The 21,228-nt window shown below is 45.4% G+C and overlaps 1 protein-coding gene across 7 annotated transcripts in view; it reads right to left on the bottom strand.

The window, feature by feature from the left end:
• THSD7B (thrombospondin type 1 domain containing 7B) overlaps positions 1-21,228 on the bottom strand; it is a 924,116-nt gene that overhangs the window by 485,722 nt on the left and 417,166 nt on the right. For all 7 annotated transcript variants that reach the window (XM_033944565.1, XM_033944564.1, XM_033944562.1 and 4 more), the window contains one exon: positions 3,274-3,465. In XM_033944565.1, the coding sequence (XP_033800456.1) occupies positions 3,274-3,465 (192 nt within the window). The remainder of the gene's footprint in view (positions 1-3,273; positions 3,466-21,228) is intronic.

Consider the following 21,228-nt stretch of genomic DNA (forward strand, 5'->3'; position numbering starts at 1 on the left):
CACTCAGCGACTGAAGAAACCCGATCTCGCAGCAGCCATCACCGCGGAAAGCTCGCTCCTGCCCGCAGCACCTCTGGACCACCAGGGATCAGCAGAGGAGGTACGAGGACAGAGCAAGGAAGGGGGGCAGGGTGCAGAGCCTGGCGGCGGCCTGCAATAATTCTGGGAGGATGGAGCGCTGGCCCCAAAATCCCAGTTTATATTCGAGTATATATGGTGCTTGGGATCTAGCTAGGTACTTGGGACCTGGGTTGGCCACTGTTGATGGACCTTTGTTCTGTCCCAGTAAGACAATTTTTATGTTCTTATGTTGTTAAATTTCTATTTCAGTCTATCGTCACAAGTTTTAGGTGGATCGCGTTTGAATACATGCATAATGGGTTATATGCGTTTTAACGCCATCAAAGAATTGGCTTAAAGCGTGCTTATATTTAGAAGCTGCTTTATAGAATCGCCCCCCATACTGTTTTACATATCCTCGAAACAGGCAGACTTTCTAGGTTCTTCCTCCCTGTTTTTAGCTTCAGAGCTTTGCAGTCAACTTCATTAGATATTATTTCTAAGTACACAAGATATTTAAAAACATCACCACTTCGCTTCTTAGTTAAACAGGAAGGATTACTATAAACTGAGTTCCTGGAATCATAAGCCCCCTTTCCCAATTCCCTGTATACTCTTTGCATACAACTTAAGCTGGTGATAGCTACTCTCCCCATTCAGCTGATTAATTCCTACTTAATTAGGCTTATAGCTCTGTGCGCAGCTTGTCCCTCCAAATCAAGCCAAAAGGCTTCTGTAACTACTTTGGCTGTCACTGAAACATTTCTTCAGAGCAACTGATCCAGCTGCACAGTTTCCCTTCTAGTCTTATACTATCGGGCTCCCGGGGGGAATCTGTGGGTCCACACTGAAGTGAGCTACAGCAAATACAAGTTCCTTTCACGTTCATCTCCCACTCTTTTTGCCCTTCCTCAGAATCTACTGGCTACTAGGTCTTTCTGTTCCTCATCTCGGTGGGGGAAATCCCTTTTCCTGCTGGCATGCTGAGGACTGTGGGCAGGAAAATTCTTTCTTCCCTCCTGCCTCTGGGAATTTTACCTTCTTCCTTTCTTTTTTTTTTTTTTATAAATCTTTATTAGTTTTCTATTATTGACAGTGCAATACAATGAATTTAAACATAAACGAATCAAACAAAAGCACTTTAAATATACAAATATTTCAAAAACAAACATTTTCACCCCCTTCCTCCCCTTAACTAATGAAAATAAAACCACATGTATAATTTCAATAAAATTCCTGTCTAATGCTTCTTCCTTCCCTCTGTCTTCAGGGAAACCAACACACTTCCCAGTGACCTCTTTCTTCTGCTGTTTTGAAGCATTTGAGTGAATACACTTGTAGGTCAAGACGAAATGGACAGGGAGCCAGTGAAGTGATTTGAGGAGAAGGGTAATGTGAGCATAACGACACTGGTAGAATATGAGGCTGTAGGGGATGGACAGCTTGAAGAGTTCATTTTATCAGCCCTTGAAGAAATGAGGAGCCAATGAGGCATGTGGTGGACAGTCATCGAAGAGATGCAGGAGTGCTGTATTCAGGAAGTCAGGGGGAAAGGAGTGTCTAATGCCAGATCTCAATGATCAGTATTAACCACCTCTCTCCAGCCCCAAAGCAGCAGAAATGGCAGCGTGGTACTGAGCCACGAACTCCCCCCCTCCTCCTTTACCCGAAGCAGCAGTGGCAGCGCTGAAAAGAGGCTGTTCGCAACCAGCCCCGGCAAGGCCTTTCCTCTGATGTCACTTTTGATATGGCAGAGGAAAGTCCCTATTGGGGCTGGCCGCGAGCAGCCTGTTTTCAGCGCTGCCACTGCTGCTTCGGCAGCCAATTTTTTTTCCTGACAATTTTATTTTGCTCCATCATATCTAGTTGATATATTTCTTATAGCACCTTACAAGAATAGTAGAAAGTCACACGCTCTATTTGTTTTTCCACCAGTCAAAGGTTTCAAAAGTAAGAAATATCTTGACCATCCACTGGCCTATCAAACAGCATGTCATGATAAAGATTTTCGGCATTTAATATGTACATCTTCTTCTTATGAACAATTTAGAAAACAACTGAAAACTTTTCTTTTTTCAAAATTTCTTACGAATAATTCAGAACATAAACTGAAAATTTTCCTCATTCCAAAATTTCTGATCCAATATTTTTTATTGTATCTTTTTGATTAATTTTTTGTAAACCGCATAGAACTTTTTGGTTATGCAGTCTAGAAATCCGGTGTTATGTTATGTTATAAGAGTGCTGGTTGCTTGAGTATTGGTTAATCGGGATTCTACCATATTTGCAATTCCCACATGCATTAAGGGGATCATTTACTAATATTTAGGGCTCCTTTTAAGAGACTGGGGTTGTTCTCCCTTGAGAAAAGAAGACTACGAGGGGATATGATCGAGACATTCAAAATACTGAAAGGAATCGACAAGATAGAGCAGGAAAAAACGTTATTTACAATGTCCAATGTGGCACGGACAAGAGGACATGGGCTGAAGCTAAGGGGGGACAAGTTCAAGACAAATATCAGGAAGTTCTGCTTCACGCAACGAGTGGTGGACACCTGGAATGCTCTCCCAGAAGAGGTAATTGCGGAATCCACCATTCTAGGATTTAACGGTAAGTTAGATGTACATCTCCTTATGAGTGGCATGAAGTGACATGGGTAGGGGTAGGCTAGATACACTTCTCTTTACGAGAAGCTTGGAGCGATATGGGGACCAAAACTATGCCAGGGTACACCTGGCGGGGCCTCCGCGTGTGCGGATCGCCGGACTTGATGGATCTCTGTTCCGGAGATTGCGCTTCTTATGTTCTTATGTTTACAAAGCCGCGTTAGCGGTTTAACGCGCTTAATAGTGCGCGCCAAACTGCCGGACGTGCTAGCCACTACAGCCTCCTCTTGAGCAGGCGGTAGTTTTTCCGGCTAGCGTGGGGATTAGCATGTGATTAAAAGTCGCAGGAGCTAAAGCCGCTAACGCGGCTTCGTAAAAGGAGCCCTTAGTGCGTATTAATACTATTAATGTGTATTATTTTCTTCCAGGTCTATTACTTAAAAGAAGTCCTTTAGTAAAGTATGCATGTTAAAAGTAGCAACATGTGTTCACTATTAGTTTACAGTATGACTCTCTAAGTAGCAGTTCTGAGGCATTTTAACTAGCCTGAATGTAGTAGCTCTGCTATGGATATTTTTTTCGGGATGAAAAATACATCACTCACCTTCTCCAGGTAAAGCCAGAATGAATTTTCTTCTGTTTTGTTTCCCCTCTGCATTTTTGCTTGAACAGGAATGAGAACAAGAAGACCAGCTGGACCATTCGCTAGTTACGCAATCTGCACTACAAGCAAGATGGCAAACCGTGGGAGCAAAAGAAGGGTCATCTATACATAGTTCATCTGGAACTTTTTCTCCTAATAACAGAAAAGAAAAGAATGAGAAAAAAAAAAACCCCAAACAAATCCAGAAAGCAACAAGTATTTTGGAAAAGTCTTATTAAAATGCATATCGAAATTATGCACAAAAAATATTATTTATTTTTTAGCCTAAGTGGTATTCGAGCATTTTTCACTATCTGTCCCGGTGGGCTCACACTACCTAATATACCTGGGGTAATGGAGGGATTAAATGACTTGCCCAAGGACACAAGGAGCAGCATGGGATTTGAACTAGAGAATGACACAGAAACAATTCACGAAGCCCCAATATGCAGATGGGGGCGTTTGGAGGAACACCCCCATCTGCCTTCCCGGATCGCTCGACAGCGATCCTCGCAAATGCGCAGACTATAGATTTTTAAAAATAATTTTGAAATAGGTGATCGTTTTTTTGGAGCCCATGGTTTTAACCCACTTAAGCCCGTGGGTTAAAACCATGGGCTTGCAGTGCGGGGAAGGGAGGCAGGCAGGCGCATTTGAGGCTGCAGGGTAGGGGCTGACAGGGCAGACAGCAGGGCGGCAGAAGGCAGGGCAGCCGGAAAGGGCATCAGCGACTGGTCCTCAGCAGTTGCTTTTTTTTTTGATCGGCCAGCCCAGTCAGTGTTGCAGGGTTTTGTTTAGTGAATCGCGTCCCTGCCTACTTTGCATGTTGTTGCCCTCATTTGCATGCGCCCCTTCCCCGTACCTTTTTAACTTTGGTGTGAGCAGCCACCAACTTACAGTGTACTAGTACAGCTTCAGCGCACTCTCTGACGTCACTTCCGAGACCCGCGCCTAGGAAGTGGCATCAGAGAGAGCGCCGAAACTGACGCAGGCAGCGAGTTGGTGGCTGCTTGAGCCGAAGTTAAAAAGGTATGGGGAAGGGGCACACGCGTGCAGCAGGGGGGTGGGGAAGAGGGCAGGGGAGGTGTACCACCGCCCGGGGCGCCATTCACCCTCGCTAAGCCACTGACTGGACACAGGGAGATATACAATAAGAGGGGAGATGGTGGGCATGGATGGGAGCTTAGGATCAGGGACAAAAAGGAGAATGCTGCTTGGAGGTGGTATATGGATATTAAGGAGTAATGCCAGACATGGGAGGGTATATGAACACAGAGAGAACATAGCTAGACATGGGGAGAATAAGGAAGATGTTGGACTTAGGGGAGGGGCATAGGAATATAGAGGAGTGATACTGTACACAGGGGGAGGGGATCATAGAATGGTGAGATGATGAAGGCAGGGAGATGGGCACAGGAGAAATACTAGAAAGGGACGAAGAGAAGGGAAATGCTGAACACAGGGAACAATACATACACAGAAGATGGATGGTGACCATGAAGAAAGAAGAAATGACAAATGGTCAGGAGAACCTGGCAAGTGAGTTAAGAGAAGACAAAAGAGAACAGAGACCAGCGCCTGAGACGAACATGATTTGAAAAATAAAATGACGAGACAACAAAGGTAGAAAAAAATTAATTTTATTTTCTATTATGTGATTAGAATACAGTACTTCCCCAATATTCGCGGGGGTTCTGTTCTAGGAACCCCCGCGAATCTTGAAAAACAGCGAATACGGTTTTTCATGGGGGAGACTGAAGAGGGCAGTGGTAGAGGGCAGTAATAGAGGGCAGCGGGAGAGCAGCTGGAGCGCCGCGAGTGCAGGAAATCACTCGCGGTATGCTCCGTCCACCTCTTCCTGCACTAAGTCAGGCCTTATCCAGTCAGGAGCTGCGTGTCAAAGCAGCTCCTGATTGGATAAGGCCCGACTTAGTGCAGGAAGAGCCGATTGGAGCATACTGCGAGTGATTTCCTGCACTCGTTGGCGCTCCAGCTACACTCTTCTGCCTTTCCCTCTGCCCTCTCCTTGTCGGCGGTTCACGGTCGGAAAATATCGCGAATGACCGGAACCGTGAACTGCCGACCGTGAACGACCGGGGGAACACTATATATCGGATTTGAAATATGTATCCTGCAAGACTTGGTGTTAGACATTAATTGGAGACTGCAAAGCCCAGGTTGTGCTTCTTTAACTTCCAGCTGGTTTAGGGGACTCTCTGACCAGGGGGGCAGTTGCCCTAGTTGCTCTCCCCTAACACTATTCCTGCCATGTGTGACTGAAGTATTCTGGTAGCTTAATTTTTCTAGTAGCATTCTGCAGTAATTTGACATCAGTTTTCTCGATAGTGGAGTGGGGGAGAAGAGAGGGGGGGAAGAGAGGGGAGACAAGGGTCTTGTTGATCCTTGCTCTGTATTATTTGTGTTTATAAAATGACAATTGTACAGAATATTGTTTCTTTTTATACTTTAATGAAATAAGTTCAATATAAAATCATAACTATTCAAGGTTTGTGCGGATGGGATCAAACAGTTTGTGGGACTGGGGACTGAGCTCATGGGGACAGGGTGGGGATAGAGAACGAGCTTGCAGAGAAGGGGCAGGGACAGGAACTGAGCTCGCAGGGACAGGGATGGGGCGGGGACAGGTACAAATTTTTTTTACCCACATCATTCTCTACTTCATTTGATGATCCTTGGTGCTTTGTCATTTTTAAATAATGGTTTATTCACATCCAATCATGAATAGGGTTTCTAAAGTAGCCATATTTATCTTTATTTTTGTATATTTTGAATTTGTTTCTTTTTTACATTTTTCCCACTGATGTGTAATGATGATGATTTTATTTGTGCTGTAACTCTCTTTGAGAGCGTCAGCAAAAAGGTGTAGTCTAAGTAAAATAGTATGTTTATTTTATGTTAAAGTTTATGCCTATCACGTAATACATCACAAGAATTGTAGCTACAATAGAATGGGTAAAACAAATGTTCTTTGTCTTGTGGAAAAAACCCAAGTGAATGGAAAGAACAAGCTCCGATCCCGTATAGGGAGGAGCGAGGCCAAATCGGCCGAAGCCGGAGCGAATAGATAGGAGGGGGGGGGGAGGGAGGAGGATAGGAAACGCCAATCAGCGAGGGAGGGGGGAGGGGAGGGTTAGGAGATGAGGGGGAAGCGGAAGGGAGGTCGCCCCTTTTCCCGACGGCGGTCCAGGGAGATCGACGCGACTTCTTACCTCCTCTCACATCAAAAAGTTTTAGCCTACAGTTCAACACTCTAGAACCAGCAGCCTACCTCCAGCGACTTCGCCTCTCTTCCGAAGCAGGCCCATTGCGACGTCAGCCATCCGCCTTGCTCTGCACTCAGAACGGTAAGTATGCGAGGAGCAGGCGGATGGGAAAACCCCTCAAATCCCTAGTTTTCGCCGCCTGTGGTTCTGTCCATCGCGCCGGGAGAGGAGGGAGAGGGCGCCCGCTGGGAGCGAGTGCGGCGCCACGTGGCCCGGCGCCGGCCTGCGTCGTCGCTGCGGCGGACCCCTGCGGGACGTCGGGAGCGCCGCCCGCAGGGACACACAAAACAAAAAAAAAAAAAAAAAAAAAAAAAACAAAAACCGCCCCCAGGAGTTTCGATCCCTCACTCAGGGAGGTGGGGGTCGGCCTTGCTCCCCATCGCCGTGCGCTCCTTTACCCTGTGAGAAAGGGGGCGGGCCATTTGTAGATGGCCGAGTGCGGCACCACGAGGCCCGGCGCCGGCCTCGATCGTCACCACATGGTCAGGCGCCGGCCGCGCTCGCAAGGACCCCGGCCACAGAGCGGGTAAGTTCTCCGCGCGCGCGGCCACGTGGCCCACCGCCGGCCTCGCTCCCCGTGCGCTGCAGCGGCCCCCTCCCCGTTCGAGGGCTCACGCTCCACGCGGTCACCCAGACTAGCGTGTCAGCAAGGAAGGGGTTTTTGATGGCCATGAGGCCGAGACTCTCCTCCTGCACTGCTTCTGCTCACATGAGAGCTGAAGCAACTTTTAAATAACTTTTAGCCCAGCACTGCTTGTGCTCACATGAGAGCTAATAGCTTGCTTTCACTGTGCTCTCTCTACTGAGAAACAGGATTTGTCCGGCTTGCTACCATTGCTTTAATACTACTCTCCTCAAAATAATAATAATAAATAATAATAAACTTTCCATTCCCTCACGGTTTTCCGCCTGGCCTGGTTAGTCTAGCACATTAATATGAGGCTATTTATTATACTGTCAATCCACTGCGTGTGACCTGTAAAATTCAATATTTTTTTTTTTTCTCCTTTATTAAGTGGCTGCTTAGACAGCATTCATGTTTTCTTTATTAAGTTTCTGCTTAGACAGCATTCATAGCCAGCTAAGTTTCTTGCCAGCAGTCTCCAACAAAGTTATACATGACATGTTTGTACTAGATCGGGTTTCCACTTTACTTATTCTTGTACTGACAGTCTCATTCTCTTAGCATTTGTTGTAGCCATGCCATCACAGCGGAAGCCAAGATCCAAGATACCACAGCAAAAAAAGCCCGCGGCCTACACACAAAGGAAGGGAACCACACGCGCTGCAGGAGCTCGCCGACTTAATGACCGAGGTTCACCAGCAGATAGCTCTACATGGGGTTAACGCAGTGCGCCAATGCCTATTAGCGGGGCCAGCGGCCGTCCCAGGTGAGCCACTGCAACCACGACATGCACCACTTGACTCTCCTGCCGGAGCACCGATTCCTTCATCTGCATCGGTGGATCACATATCACCACAGAATACCAGCACACAGGGTAAGGACTCTGGTAGCTCTCACCACACAAGTTGCCCCCCCTGTTACGAGGGAGACTATCCCCTCCACTAATAGGTTAGTAAGGGACCACTTAACATTAGCTCAAGTCATACGGGAGGCAATAGCCACCTTTGAGAGCTCTAATAGAACCCCACAATTGGAAATGGCGGCCACTAACATAACCCCACAAATAACCCCAGAAAGAAGAGGACGATTTTCTGTAATCTTTCACAGTACGGCACCTCCTCCTACCACGTAACCATCTTTGTCGCATTTCTGGAAGATGGGCCATGGCCCTTATCTGCCCTCTATTTTATGTTTATATGACATGCATCACTTTACACTTCCACGTGATAACCATGTAAAGACCTCATGGCTTATCCATTCTGCCCGCCATACATTCTCTCTTTTATTCCCTTACAAATTCTTTGTACTTGTCCCAAGCTTTCTTGAATTACCATCTAGGACTTTCGAATTCAATCTCATGATAAGAAAAGACTATGGAATTATTATATTTCCCTCCAGGATGTGTACCGGATGGCGATTAAGAGTCATGCTGACCATCTGGGCTGCCCATCGGCAGCAACCTTTATCTATTTATCCCGAGAGCAACCCCAGACCTGGACATGTTCATAGAGAGCTGATCATTTAACCTTTCAGCGAGTCCCGAGTAGCGGAATTACTAGAAAGACCCTTTCCTTGTACCCAGCGAAAGCTGTCAGCTAAATTACCTTTCTGTGTCGCAGGAGGATATACCTACTTTCATGTCCAAGTCTTTCCCATAGCAAAAGGTTCTCATAATTGCTCCCTCATCATTAATATCTTATCCCAGCTAATCCGTATGTTCTGTTCCAGTGGCTTCGGGCCGCTGAAGGACTCTGGTGGTACTAACAACGGATCGCTTCTATGGATCATTCATGGGTAAGGGCGCCCATGAGTTGGGTGCCAGGAGCAGCTCCTCATCTTAAGCACGCCAGGGTTACCACTCAAGACTTTCATCCTCCCTGACTCCTACAATCAAGGGGACCATATCCAGGTTCCTCCAGTTATCTACAGAGGGTACTACGATGTAGACCTTGAGCCCTCATATTGGCTTCCTCGAGTTTTCTCCATGACTAGGGCGGCCCCTTAAACGGGGTGCTACAGGCAAGGGTGGTCTGGCCCTCACTTCATGCGTACCTCATGTATTAACTGTTTTCGTGCCTCACTCACGCTTCATCGGCAACACTGCCATGATATCACTTCATGCGTACCGCATGTATTAACTGTTTTCGTGCCTCACTCACGCTTCATCGGCAACACTGCCATGATATCACTTCATGCGTACCGCATGTATTAACTGTTTTCGTGCCTCACTCACGCTTCATCGGCAACACTGCCATGATATCACTTCATGCGTACCGCATGTATTAACTGTTTTCGTGCCTCACTCACTCTTCATCGGCAACACGGCCTTGATATCATCATTTACCACCGTGCTTACGACCTTGAACGGGAAGAAAGACGTAAGCCTTGAGCCCTCATTTACCTTCCTTACCGGGCCCTTATACGGGGCGAGGCTACTGACAACAGATGTGTACGTACCTCCTCTATGATATCACTTCATGCGTACCGCATGTATTAACTGTTTTCGTGCCTCACTCACGCTTCATCGGCAACACTGCCATGATATCACTTCATGCGTACCGCATGTATTAACTGTTTTCGTGCCTCACTCACTCTTCATCGGCAACACGGCCTTGATATCATCATTTACCACCGTGCTTACGACCTTGAACGGGAGGAAAGATGTAAGCCTTGAGCCCTCATTTACCTTCCTTACCGGGCCCTTATACGGGGCGATGCTACCTCCTCTATTAACTGTTGGCTTGCATCACTCAACTCTCTTCATCAGCTACACTGCCTTGCTACTTACCACTTCTTGAATTGCCTTATTATCGGAGACCGTAGCCTTGGGACCAGCTTACATTCGCAGGCATCAGGAACATAAGAACGTAAGGAGCCCCCTACTCAGCAAGGAGCATCAACATCTGGGAGGTAAGAACGAACGCTCAGTTTTACTAATGTTATGAAGGGTTTATTGAGCTTGTAATCCGGGTCTACAATCGGGTTATATAAAAAAAAAAAAAAAAAAAAATTCCAGGGCCTACCTTTGGGTTATGGATGTTACAAAGCAGGGTTTACATCGGGGATGGTTTGAAGTACCTTCATAATTAGAAGTACCTTCATAATTAGGTTACATAACCTCATGAGCACTACCTTACATTTGTTGCGGGGTTTACATCGTCGGGTTTACATGGTTTACCTTATAGTTTAGCCGCAAGACCTTCATAATTAAGTGACATTACTTCAACTGCGTTTTACCCTAGCAAAAGTTACAATTCGAAAATCATGGATTTACATTCGGTTTATGGCTGTTACTATTCGGTTTACATCAGGGTTAGGGATGGATGTTGCCTCGCATTTGGTTCACAGCACCTCACGGACCTTCATACTTATGTTTTACAGTACGGGATTTCACTTTCGGCTTACTGCACCTCAAGAGATAATTAGGGCTTCCCTGATTATTTGCGAAAGCATTTATTGGTCTCACATTCTGAGATTAGGGTGGTGACGAGATACTTTGGGTCACAGTTACAGGGTATAGGTACCTTGGGTATGGTTCTAACAGCAGAAGTTCCTCATTACATTGATCCTGTGGGCGCTAGAAACCACGAACAGTGTACAGTTAGTCCAGAAAATGCAAACCGATGGTTTATCCTCAGCCAGCAATGCAGACCGATGGTTTATCCTCAGCCAGCAGGCCCTACCTTATTGATATAGAACTCGGAATATACTCAACAAGTTAAATGTAGACGAATGAAGTATGAAAGGTGTGAGATCTCGCACAGCCGTGGAGATAACTATTATACCCCGGTAAGTATGAAAGGTGTGAGATCTCGCACAGCCGTGGAGATAACTATTATACCCCGGTAAGTATGAAAGGTGTGAGATCTCGCACAGCCGTGGAGATAATTATTATACCCCGGTAAGTATGAAAGGTGTGAGATCTCGCACAGCCGTGGAGATAATTATTATACCCCGGTAAGTATGAAAGGTGTGAGATCTCGCACAGCCGTGGAGATAACTATTATACCCCGGTAAGTATGAGAGATCTCGCACAGCCGTGGAGATAACTAGTATACCCCGGTAAATATGAAAGGTGTGAGATCTCGCACAGCCGTTGAGATAACTATTATACCCCGGTAAGTATGAAGGGTGTGAGATCTCGCACAGCAGATAACATTTAGGTTTACTTTCAATCCTAATAATGAATCAAAGTATAAAAGAAAAAAAACATTTCTTATCTTAATCACACACTAGTCCTCAATTTTAGATCCAAATAGGTGGATGTATATATAATAATAAAACAAAAGTCACTAGTCCTCAATGTTAGATCCAAATAGGTGGATGTATATATAATAATAAAACAAAAGTCTAATTGCTAGAGGACAGCGGTCCGCGTCTGTCCTAATAATGAATCAAAGTATAAAAGAAAAAACATTTCTTATCTTAATCACACACTAGTCAAATAGTTGGATGTATATATAATAATAAAACAAAAGTCACTAGTCCTCAATTTTAGATCCAAATAGGTGGATGTATATATAATAATAAAACAAAAGTCACTAGTCCTCAATTTTAGATCCAAATAGGTGGATGTATATATAATAATAAAACAAAAGTCTAATTGCTAGAGGACAGCGGTCCGCGTCGGTACTGGCGGGGTACACTGCTCCGACATCGGTCTGGATATATGGCATATGTTAACGTGGGCGGGGCCGCAGCCATGACACTTGGGGGGAACCCGCGATAAGCGAGGTTTCGCTATCACGGGTAGTGGCAGGTAAGCACAGCATATGGGTAGAAGGCTGACATCTTTACAGTGGTTAAGACATGGGGCACGTCGCCTTGCTTGGACGGCAGGGGGCCAGGCCATGATCTTCACAACAACGTACAGCTGACGAGGGGACACCTCCTTGAACGGGAAGGGTCCGGTGAGCGGGGGAAGCTTGTACGGCGCCCCACATTGTGCGGGATAGAGAGCCAGATGCTGTGCGCCTGACCATCAGTTCCTTATATGTTGCCTGGTGATGTACATTGTGTGTTATGCCATTTTCTGAAGTGCGTTTACTGTGTACAGTTCATCACCGTTCATGCTTGATTATGATGTTCAGTTGATAACAGTTTGATGTAATTGTTGTAATTGTGCTGTTATGGCTGCGGCCGAATAAATTCCACTTGAGTTGACAAGCGCCTGAGTGTCATCATTGTGCCACGCTAAACCATGAAGGGTATGAGCAACAGTGCTGAGTGCACGATTTGAGAACAAGCTCCGATCCCGTATAGGGAGGAGCGAGGCCAAATCGGCCGAAGCCGGAGCGAATAGATAGGAGGGGGGGGGGGGAGGGAGGAGGATAGGAAACGCCAATCAGCGAGGGAGGGGGGAGGGGAGGGTTAGGAGATGAGGGGGAAGCGGAAGGGAGGTCGCCCCTTTTCCCGACGGCGGTCCAGGGAGATCGACGCGACTTCCCTCCCGCCCACCCTTCACTACTGTCGCAGCCAGTCTGGCAGTTGGCAGGTAAGCACAGCATATGGGTAGAAGGCTGACATCTTTACAGTGGTTAAGACATGGGGCACGTCGCCTTGCTTGGACGGCAGGGGGCCAGGCCATGATCTTCACAACAACGTACAGCTGACGAGGGGACACCTCCTTGAACGGGAAGGGTCCGGTGAGCGGGGGAAGCTTGTACGGCGCCCCACATTGTGCGGGATAGAGAGCCAGATGCTGTGCGCCTGACCATCAGTTCCTTATATGTTGCCTGGTGATGTACATTGTGTGTTATGCCATTTTCTGAAGTGCGTTTACTGTGTACAGTTCATCACCGTTCATGCTTGATTATGATGTTCAGTTGATAACAGTTTGATGTAATTGTTGTAATTGTGCTGTTATGGCTGCGGCCGAATAAATTCCACTTGAGTTGACAAGCGCCTGAGTGTCATCATTGTGCCACGCTAAACCATGAAGGGTATGAGCAACAGTGCTGAGTGCACGATTTGGTGATCAAGCAGCCTGAACTGCTTATTTTGTTTGCCTGAATCGCTCACATAAATATGTGCCTCAGCATGAAATGCAAATATCTAAGACATAAAATCCCTATACATCTATCAAAAAGTGAATATAAGCCATAAACAGAACACAGACGTACTCAGACTTTACAGCAAGAGATAATATAATCCAATTTTATTAACTTTTATATTGAGACAAGATACAGAATGGTGCTTATTCTCAAAATCCCACACATTTTTGACCACTTAAAGATGAATACTGAGAAAAGGGCTAACATAAAAGCAGATATTCAAGAGCTGTTAAGGTTTAAAAAAAATCAAAATGACCCAAATAAGAAACATGGACGGCACAGGAAGGACTACAATAGGCATTCTGTTAATCCCATTATGCCGCTTATGTAAAAATTGACCAGAGTCCTGTGCAGTGTAGGGTCTGAATTAGAGAATGACACGGTGACAAAATTCATCACCGTTCCCGTCCCCGCGGATAACCGCAGGAAATAATCCCATGTCATTTTCTAGTATCTAATTCAACCTCAAGTCCTTCTACACCAGCATTCTTCAAAGCAAAGCTTGCGGGTCAGTGGTTGTGCCCAATTATACTCTGATTCTTCCCTCTCTCCTTAAAGAATGACATGAAGATGGTTTCCCGCGGTTATCCGCGGGGACGGGAACGGTGATGAATTTTGTCACCGTGTCATTCTCTAGTCTGAATACAACAAAAGATTGCTTTGGCGAAGGATGTATTTGAATGAGAATTCTATCAAAGGGCAGCGATTTGTAAACACAAAGAACATGACTATTTGGAGGTCATTTAGAAGGAAATGTAGGTGGCTATTCTTAATAGAATACTAGTGTACCCAGGCCCGCATTCCATAAATAGTGCCATGCTGGGCAACTGCCCACAAAACTGGCACCAATCCTGTCACAAGGCGCCGGGTTACATGACGGCTAAACTTCCTCCATATGTGCCGAACTGGACCCTCTGCTTCCAGGATGAAATACTCCTCAAAACGCCCCCTGGTTGTGCCCTTCAACTGCAAACCACCAAACGACGGTCCTATTCCAAAGCACTGGAATCGACTGCCCCAGCAGATCAGATCCCTTGAAGGACTCCTCAACTTTAGAAAAGCAATGAAAACATACCTCGTCACCTAACCCCCCTGCCCTTGACCGATGGACTACAAAGAAATGTACATTGGTGCCAGACCAGTATGTAAGGAAAACTTGTAAAATCTTGTACTGTCACTATGGCAAATCTAACCTGTAAACTGTCTACGTGTGTCAATTTAGGATAAAACTTGTATTGAAAACCTTGCTCTGGAGTGAGCTTTGACAAAGACTTCAGTAGTTGGGAACTAAGAACAGTACCGGGCAGAGCTTTAGATCCTTGCCCAGAAATCGCTAAGGAGAAGAAAAAAAAAAACAAACCCAATACATTTTTAGATTGAATCAGGTTGGGCAGACTAGATGGACCATCCAGGTCTTTATCTGTCGTCATCTACTATGCCAGTGTTTTTAAACCTTTTTACACCTATGGACTGGCAGAAATAAAAAAAAAATTATTCTGTGGACCAGCATCGGTCCATGGGCTTGCGGTTGAAGAACACTGGGCTAAGTCGTGGGCCAGACCCCGCTCATCTTTACCCAATGTCCACCCCAGAACCCGCCCCAACAATAGTTCTATTTGCACCTTACATGTCCCTTGCCTCCTCTGGAAACCTTCCCTCCGACGTTGCAACGGCAGAGAGAAGGCATCCGGTTCAGGCGCAGGATGCCCGTAGGAGCCACTGCCCATGGCTTTATGCACTGAATCCGTTAGGAAGAGGGAGCTGGCTCGAAGATAATGCCACATCGATCGCACCGTGGACCGGCGGTTGAAGAACACTGTTTTGGGCCTGATACATGTGCTGGCCCTGTGGACCGGCAGGAATTTTCCGTGGACCGGCACTGGGCCGGATTCTATAAATAGTGCTTAGTGGTGCAGTTTTAGATCAACCGCTAGGCGCCTAGGCATCATTAGGTGTGCTGGAGGTAGGTTTTACCTGACCTAATTTACCAGAGCCTAACTCAGATGCCTAACGATGCCTACATCAAACGCGCCTATCATCCACCCCTAACCAAGCCTACTTTTCAGATGGGCACCATTAGGCGTCGGAGGTGCCTTGACGTAGGATTCGCTAGGCGTCCTAAGAGTTTGGCGCCAAACTCTTAATTTTTAGTTTTGATTGGCCGAAAACCGGCATAGCCAATTACCACGTCATTTAAGCCAATTAAAAAAAAAAAAAAAAGATGTGTGTGGATTCCATCCTTGATTAGGGCAACTAGCAGCACCTAATGCAGGCATCCTATATAGAATCTGTCACTCAGGGCTCTCGACTACAGTTTACAGTTTATTAAAACTTGATATACTGCAAGGTTGATTGGATTAATGCAGTTTGCATTAAAATATAATAAAATGATTATGGACTACTAACTCTAAATACTACACAGATGGAAAAACTAACACAGGATGCTTTAACAGGTCCTGTATTAGGCAATCTATCCTGCAATAAGTGCATGCTAGCTTTTATTTATTTATTTTTAGTATTTATATACCACTTATACACGGGGATGGTTTCCCACTGTTATCTGCGGGGACGGGAACAATGATTAATTTTGTCACCGTGTCATTCTTTAGTAGGTATAATAAAATCCTCATGGTATAGATAATTAGCTCTTATTTCCTTTTTCAGCAAATTGTGACCATATTTGACATTTTACATAATTGCTGCCCTGCATTTGCTAAAGTATCCTGTGTTTGGGTTTGGGCACATGTATGGATACATTTTGGGCTCCTTTTACGAAAGTGCGCTAGCGTTTTTAGCGCATGCAGGAAATTACCGCATGCTACGCTTCTAAAACTAATGCCAGCTCAATGCTGGCGTTAAGGTCCAGCGCGTGCGGCAACGGATCACACGCTATTCCGCGCGTTAAAGCCCTAACGCGGCTTAGTAAAAGGAGCCCTTTATCATCATTTTTTTATTTTACTTGTTTTTATTAGTTTTGTTTTATTTTCCTTTTTGAAAGTTGTGTGCTCTTTATATTATTTAATTGTGGTTTAAATGTTTTTGTTTTTCACTCCCATTGTTCATTGCAGGCAACCCAGAAACAGCTATCTTCAATTATTTACAAGTCCCTGCTGTAGGTGATTAAGCCAAAACATGTTGGGCTGACATTTACAAGACTGGATTTTATTTTGGATTGTTGCCACCTTTTGGGATGTATCACTGTTTTCAAGTGAATAAAGTTTTAAAGCCCCTGCTGGTCTGGATAAGCTTGCACACATGACATTTTTCTGCTCAGCCTCAAGTAAATATTGGTTGCAAGTCTAGTCAAGAATCAAGTACTTGATGCATATCACTGAACAGCTGTAATAGAAGCTTGAAATATTGGCCACAAGCACTGCAGCAATCCTGTGACAAAAGGAAGGAAAAACTACCTTTTATGGCAGCTCAGTACCCAAGAGTAGTACTACAAGACTACCTCTAGGGGTCACCAGGGCTATTTTTGAACCTGGAATCAGGAGAAGCAGGAGTGACTGAGTTTTGCTCCAGCCCCTACCCATTAAACCCGAGGGTATTTCACTAGATAAGCAAGGGGAATGTAAAGGGGGATTGAGGATAGGGTCTTTCAGGGATAATATGATATAGGGAAATTCAAAAGGTATATATGAGGGCTTTGGAAGGATATGATTGTTATTAACAGGCCCCTTTAAGAAGTGGTAAATTAAGATGCGGCAAAAGCCAAACTTTTGCCATACTTTAAAAACTACCTCTCTTAAAAGGCAATACAGCAACAGGGTGTACAGTAAGGTTCTGATTCTATATTTGTCACCTAAAAAATTGGTGTTCCACATTTTTATAAACGTGGAATCACATTTAGCACTGCCAAAGAGGCGTTAGGCATCGCTAGCTGTCCTAATTTTTAGGCACACTGTATTTACAGTTTATTAGATTTCATACGAACCGCCCAAATGCCAGAGCCATCTTAACATTTTTTGACAGGGTTTTCTTGACCTAAATAAATGCCTGATCCTAAGTTAGGTGCACATTGGCCCATATTCTATAATTCTGCAAATAACTAAAAAAAAAAAAAAAATGCTCATGATCCGTACCTTACCACACCCACTGAATTCAGCAACCTGCGGTATTTCGGTATTGCAGGTTGCTGAATCCCATTTTAAAAGAATAATGCTGCTTGCGAGCCACCTTTATAGGCTGCATTATTCCCACAGATCAGGAGCATCAGACCAAAAGCTATAGCCCGATGCTTCTGGACTGGCATTTCACATGAGACTATTTTCATAGCAACGAGATGCAATTGAAAGGAAACTCTGGGACAAGGGGGCATAAGATGAAAATGAAAGTGGATAGACTCAGAAGTAACCTCAGAAAATACTTTTTTCACAAAAAGGGTGGTGAATGCATGGAATGGCCTACTAGTTGAGGTGGTACAGACAAAAAGGCCCTGATTCTACAAAGTGCGTCCCGATTTTAGGCAGCTATAGGCGTCCTACAGCTGTCTAATCAGCCAATCGGGATGCACGTTTTTTAAAAAAATGCTCCCCAGGCAGGCCGCCTATATTGAAGGCGCCTCCGGGAGCCTAGGGAGGCTCGCAAGACGCCTAAGCTTGCCTAAAGGCCTTAGGCGAACCTAGGCGGCCCTACGCGTCTCCCTAGTAGAGGAAGAGACGCTTACAATGTAGGCCAGCAAAATGCTGGTCTACATTGTAAGTAGATGCGGCCACTATACTTATCGCGGCAAGGGATCTCTCTGCCGCTATAAGTATAGCGGCTGCGGCCGCCTGTCCGATTGCCGGCAGGAGGGTGCCCAACCCCTCCTCCCGGAAGATGCCCCCACTACCCCCGACACTACCATCACCGGCAGGAGGGTGCCCAAACCCTCCTGCTGGAAGATGCCCCCCCCCACCCCGACACTACTGATCACTGTCAGAAGGGTGCCCATCCCTCCTGACGGAAGACGCCCCCCCCTCCGCGCTAACAGCCCCAACCTCCCCCCCCCACCAAACTAACCTTTAATTGCTGTCCGGACGGGTTTTGCCCGTCCAGCCGGCAGGCCTGCCTCGTCGAAATGAGGCGGGCACGCCCCTTCCCGGCCCATCCCGCAAAGCCTAAGGCCTGATTGGCCCAGACTCTAGAAGCCTGGACCAATCAGGCCTTAGGCATAGCGGGTCCGCCCATCCCACTAAGCCTAAGCCCTGATTGGCCCAGGGAGATCCCTTGCCTTGATAAGTGTAGCAGTCGCGTCTATTTTAACCCAATTCTGTAACCGGCGTCTGTAACATGGACGCTGGTTACAGAATCGGGGTTTAGTGTAGGCCCGATTCTGTATAGGACGCCTCTCCTGGGCCGTCCTATACAGAATCCGGGCCAAAGTGTATCTGAATTCAAGAAAGCTTGGGGCAAGTGTATTGGATCTGTAAGGGAGAGAATGGGATAGTACAGTGTGCCACATGAGGCGGTTAGATGCACCACAAACTGTTATGGCTAAGTATTTTAAAGGCGAGGCTGCGAGAGAGATGTGACGGGGCTCGGGAATGTGTGAAAGAGTGGCAAGGCGTTATGAAGCTGGGGAGCACATGCAAGAGAGGCAGAGAGGTGAGGTGAGCAAGGTGAAGGTGCAGGGGTGAGGGGAGGTAGTGCATGAAAGGCGAAAGGTGAACCGGCAGTCAGGAATGTGGGGCAGCACGCACCCGAACATCGCCAGTCAGCTGTGGTTTGCCCTCTCTGCTGCGTAGCAGGGCCAGAATGTTTCACCGTGAATGACTGAACTCATCTTTTCTTTTATCATTTTTATGATGTCTAGCACCTCTGTTTTCTACATCACACCTATGTAATTTAGGGTTTTCTTCACTAATGTAATTTTTGACGGAGTGAAAAATCGATCGACTTGTACCCATTCTACTTCACTTAGGATTTTGTAGCCTTCAATCATATCTTAATTTTTAAAACAAGGTTATTAATAGCTTTCTGAAGTTTATTACTTTTATTCTTAATTTAGTTAATACGTATGTTTTAATTTTGTGCACAAGTACGTCAAAAAAGTCTCCGCAAAAAAACAAAAAAGTTTGAGAAGCACTGGGATAATAGATGCCATGGTTCGGCAGACTAGTTAGCACATATGGAGCTGCATAATAATAAAAAAAAATGTCTAGGTCTGTCTAGGGCTTAAGTCGCTAGTCGCCCAAAGTCGTACATGTCCAAAGTCCATTCTCGAAAAATATGTCCAAAATATATATATATATTTTTGAGAATCGTCTACTTGTACGTCAAGCCGTTTGATCATCCAGACCAATAACCCCCTCTTTTACGAAACTGCAATAGCAGTTTCAAGCGCGAGGAGCTGCACTGAATGGCCTGCGCAGCTCCTGATGCTCATAGGAACTCAATGAGCATCGGGAGCAGTGAGGGCCATTCAGCGTTACTTCCTGTTGTGTGATTGGCTTGTGTGTGTGTGTGTGTGTGAAATTAAAGCCTGTTAGTGTTGCAGGGGGGAGGTTTGTTGTCCATATGGGGTTTTGATTTAGAGGTAATATTATTTGGTAAAAGGGCCCCATATCAATTTTATATTTTCTTTTTTTGTTTCATTTAACTTATAGTATGTGTTAAAATCAAAAAGACAAAATAAAAAGGGCAGGATTTATTTTTTTAGCTGCAATTGAAAACATGAAGTGAAACACCAAGGGGAGAAGCATCTTCATGTGTAAATAGCAGTAGTGACACATTTGGATTGCTTGCCTGTCTAACTGATGATTTCTGGAAGCCTCTCTGTACATGTGCAGATATGCACCATGCAGAGATTTTGAAGAGTGTGGTAGGGCAATGGTTTAGGCATACCATATTATAAAAAGAATATCTATACAGTATATGGAAAAGACATTCTTCTGTCAGATTTTCTGTCAGATTTTACACCAGCTCAAATAACAGGGCTTTACACAAAGGATTAAGGGACCAGTTTCTTAATCACCTGTTGTTTATTTCCACCTTCAAAATGAAGAAAAATAAGATTACAGCTTCACTACTTAGTTGGAGGCATTTACATGTCTAAAGACCACTTCTACTAAAGTACAGTGATATCTTGGAATTCAAACTTAATCCGTTCCAGAACCCCGTTCGAGTTCCAAGACAATTTTTCCACTGAAAATAACAGAAACTGGATTAATCCATTCCTGGGTTCCACAAACTCAAATTTTAACAGGAAATACACTGGATTTTAAGGTATAATATTAACAAATATTCCAAAGTAGCATTCAGATTCTGAGGCACAAACACACACATACAATGTGCAGGGCGTTTGGATTCCAAGACAAAATTTACTACAAAAAAAAGATTGGATTCCAAGTCGTTCAAGTTCTGGGGCGTTTGTATTCCGAGGTACCACGGTACAGTGTTTTCCAGTTACTCCTGAACAATCTGTCTTACTTCCCTGACACACTTACTATGCCCCCTCCTGGACAGAATTGACCCTCTGCCAGCAATTCCAGCCTGCCCCCCTCCCACCCAGTCTACCTCCCTCTCCCTCTGGGGAACAGATTCTGACCTGGGTGGCAGCAAAGAGGGAGCACTGCTGCTTCAGACCCACTGCCTCACCAATGTGGACTCCTGGTAAGTCGTAGAGGCAATCAGGGTGTGGGAGAGAGTAGATTGGAGGCTGGGATTGCAGGGGGTGTGGAATTAGTATGTCAGGGGGAGGGATTCGATATGTTGCTTGGGTGTGCAGGGGGTTTCAGACTGAAGCACTGGGGATGTTGGAGGAGTTAGATAAAGCGGAATTAGAAAAGGTACAGAGAAGGGCGAAGAAAATGATAAAAGGTTTTGGACAACTTCCCTAGGACGAAAGGCTAAAGATATGATAGAGGTCTATAAACTACTGAGTGGAGTGGAAAGGGTTAGATGTGAATCGCTTTTTCACTCTTTCCAAAAATACTAGGAAATAGGGGCATACAATGAAGCTACTAAGTAG

This window comes from Geotrypetes seraphini, chromosome 5 (assembly GCF_902459505.1).
Source record: "Geotrypetes seraphini chromosome 5, aGeoSer1.1, whole genome shotgun sequence".
Lineage (NCBI taxonomy): Eukaryota > Metazoa > Chordata > Amphibia > Gymnophiona > Dermophiidae > Geotrypetes > Geotrypetes seraphini.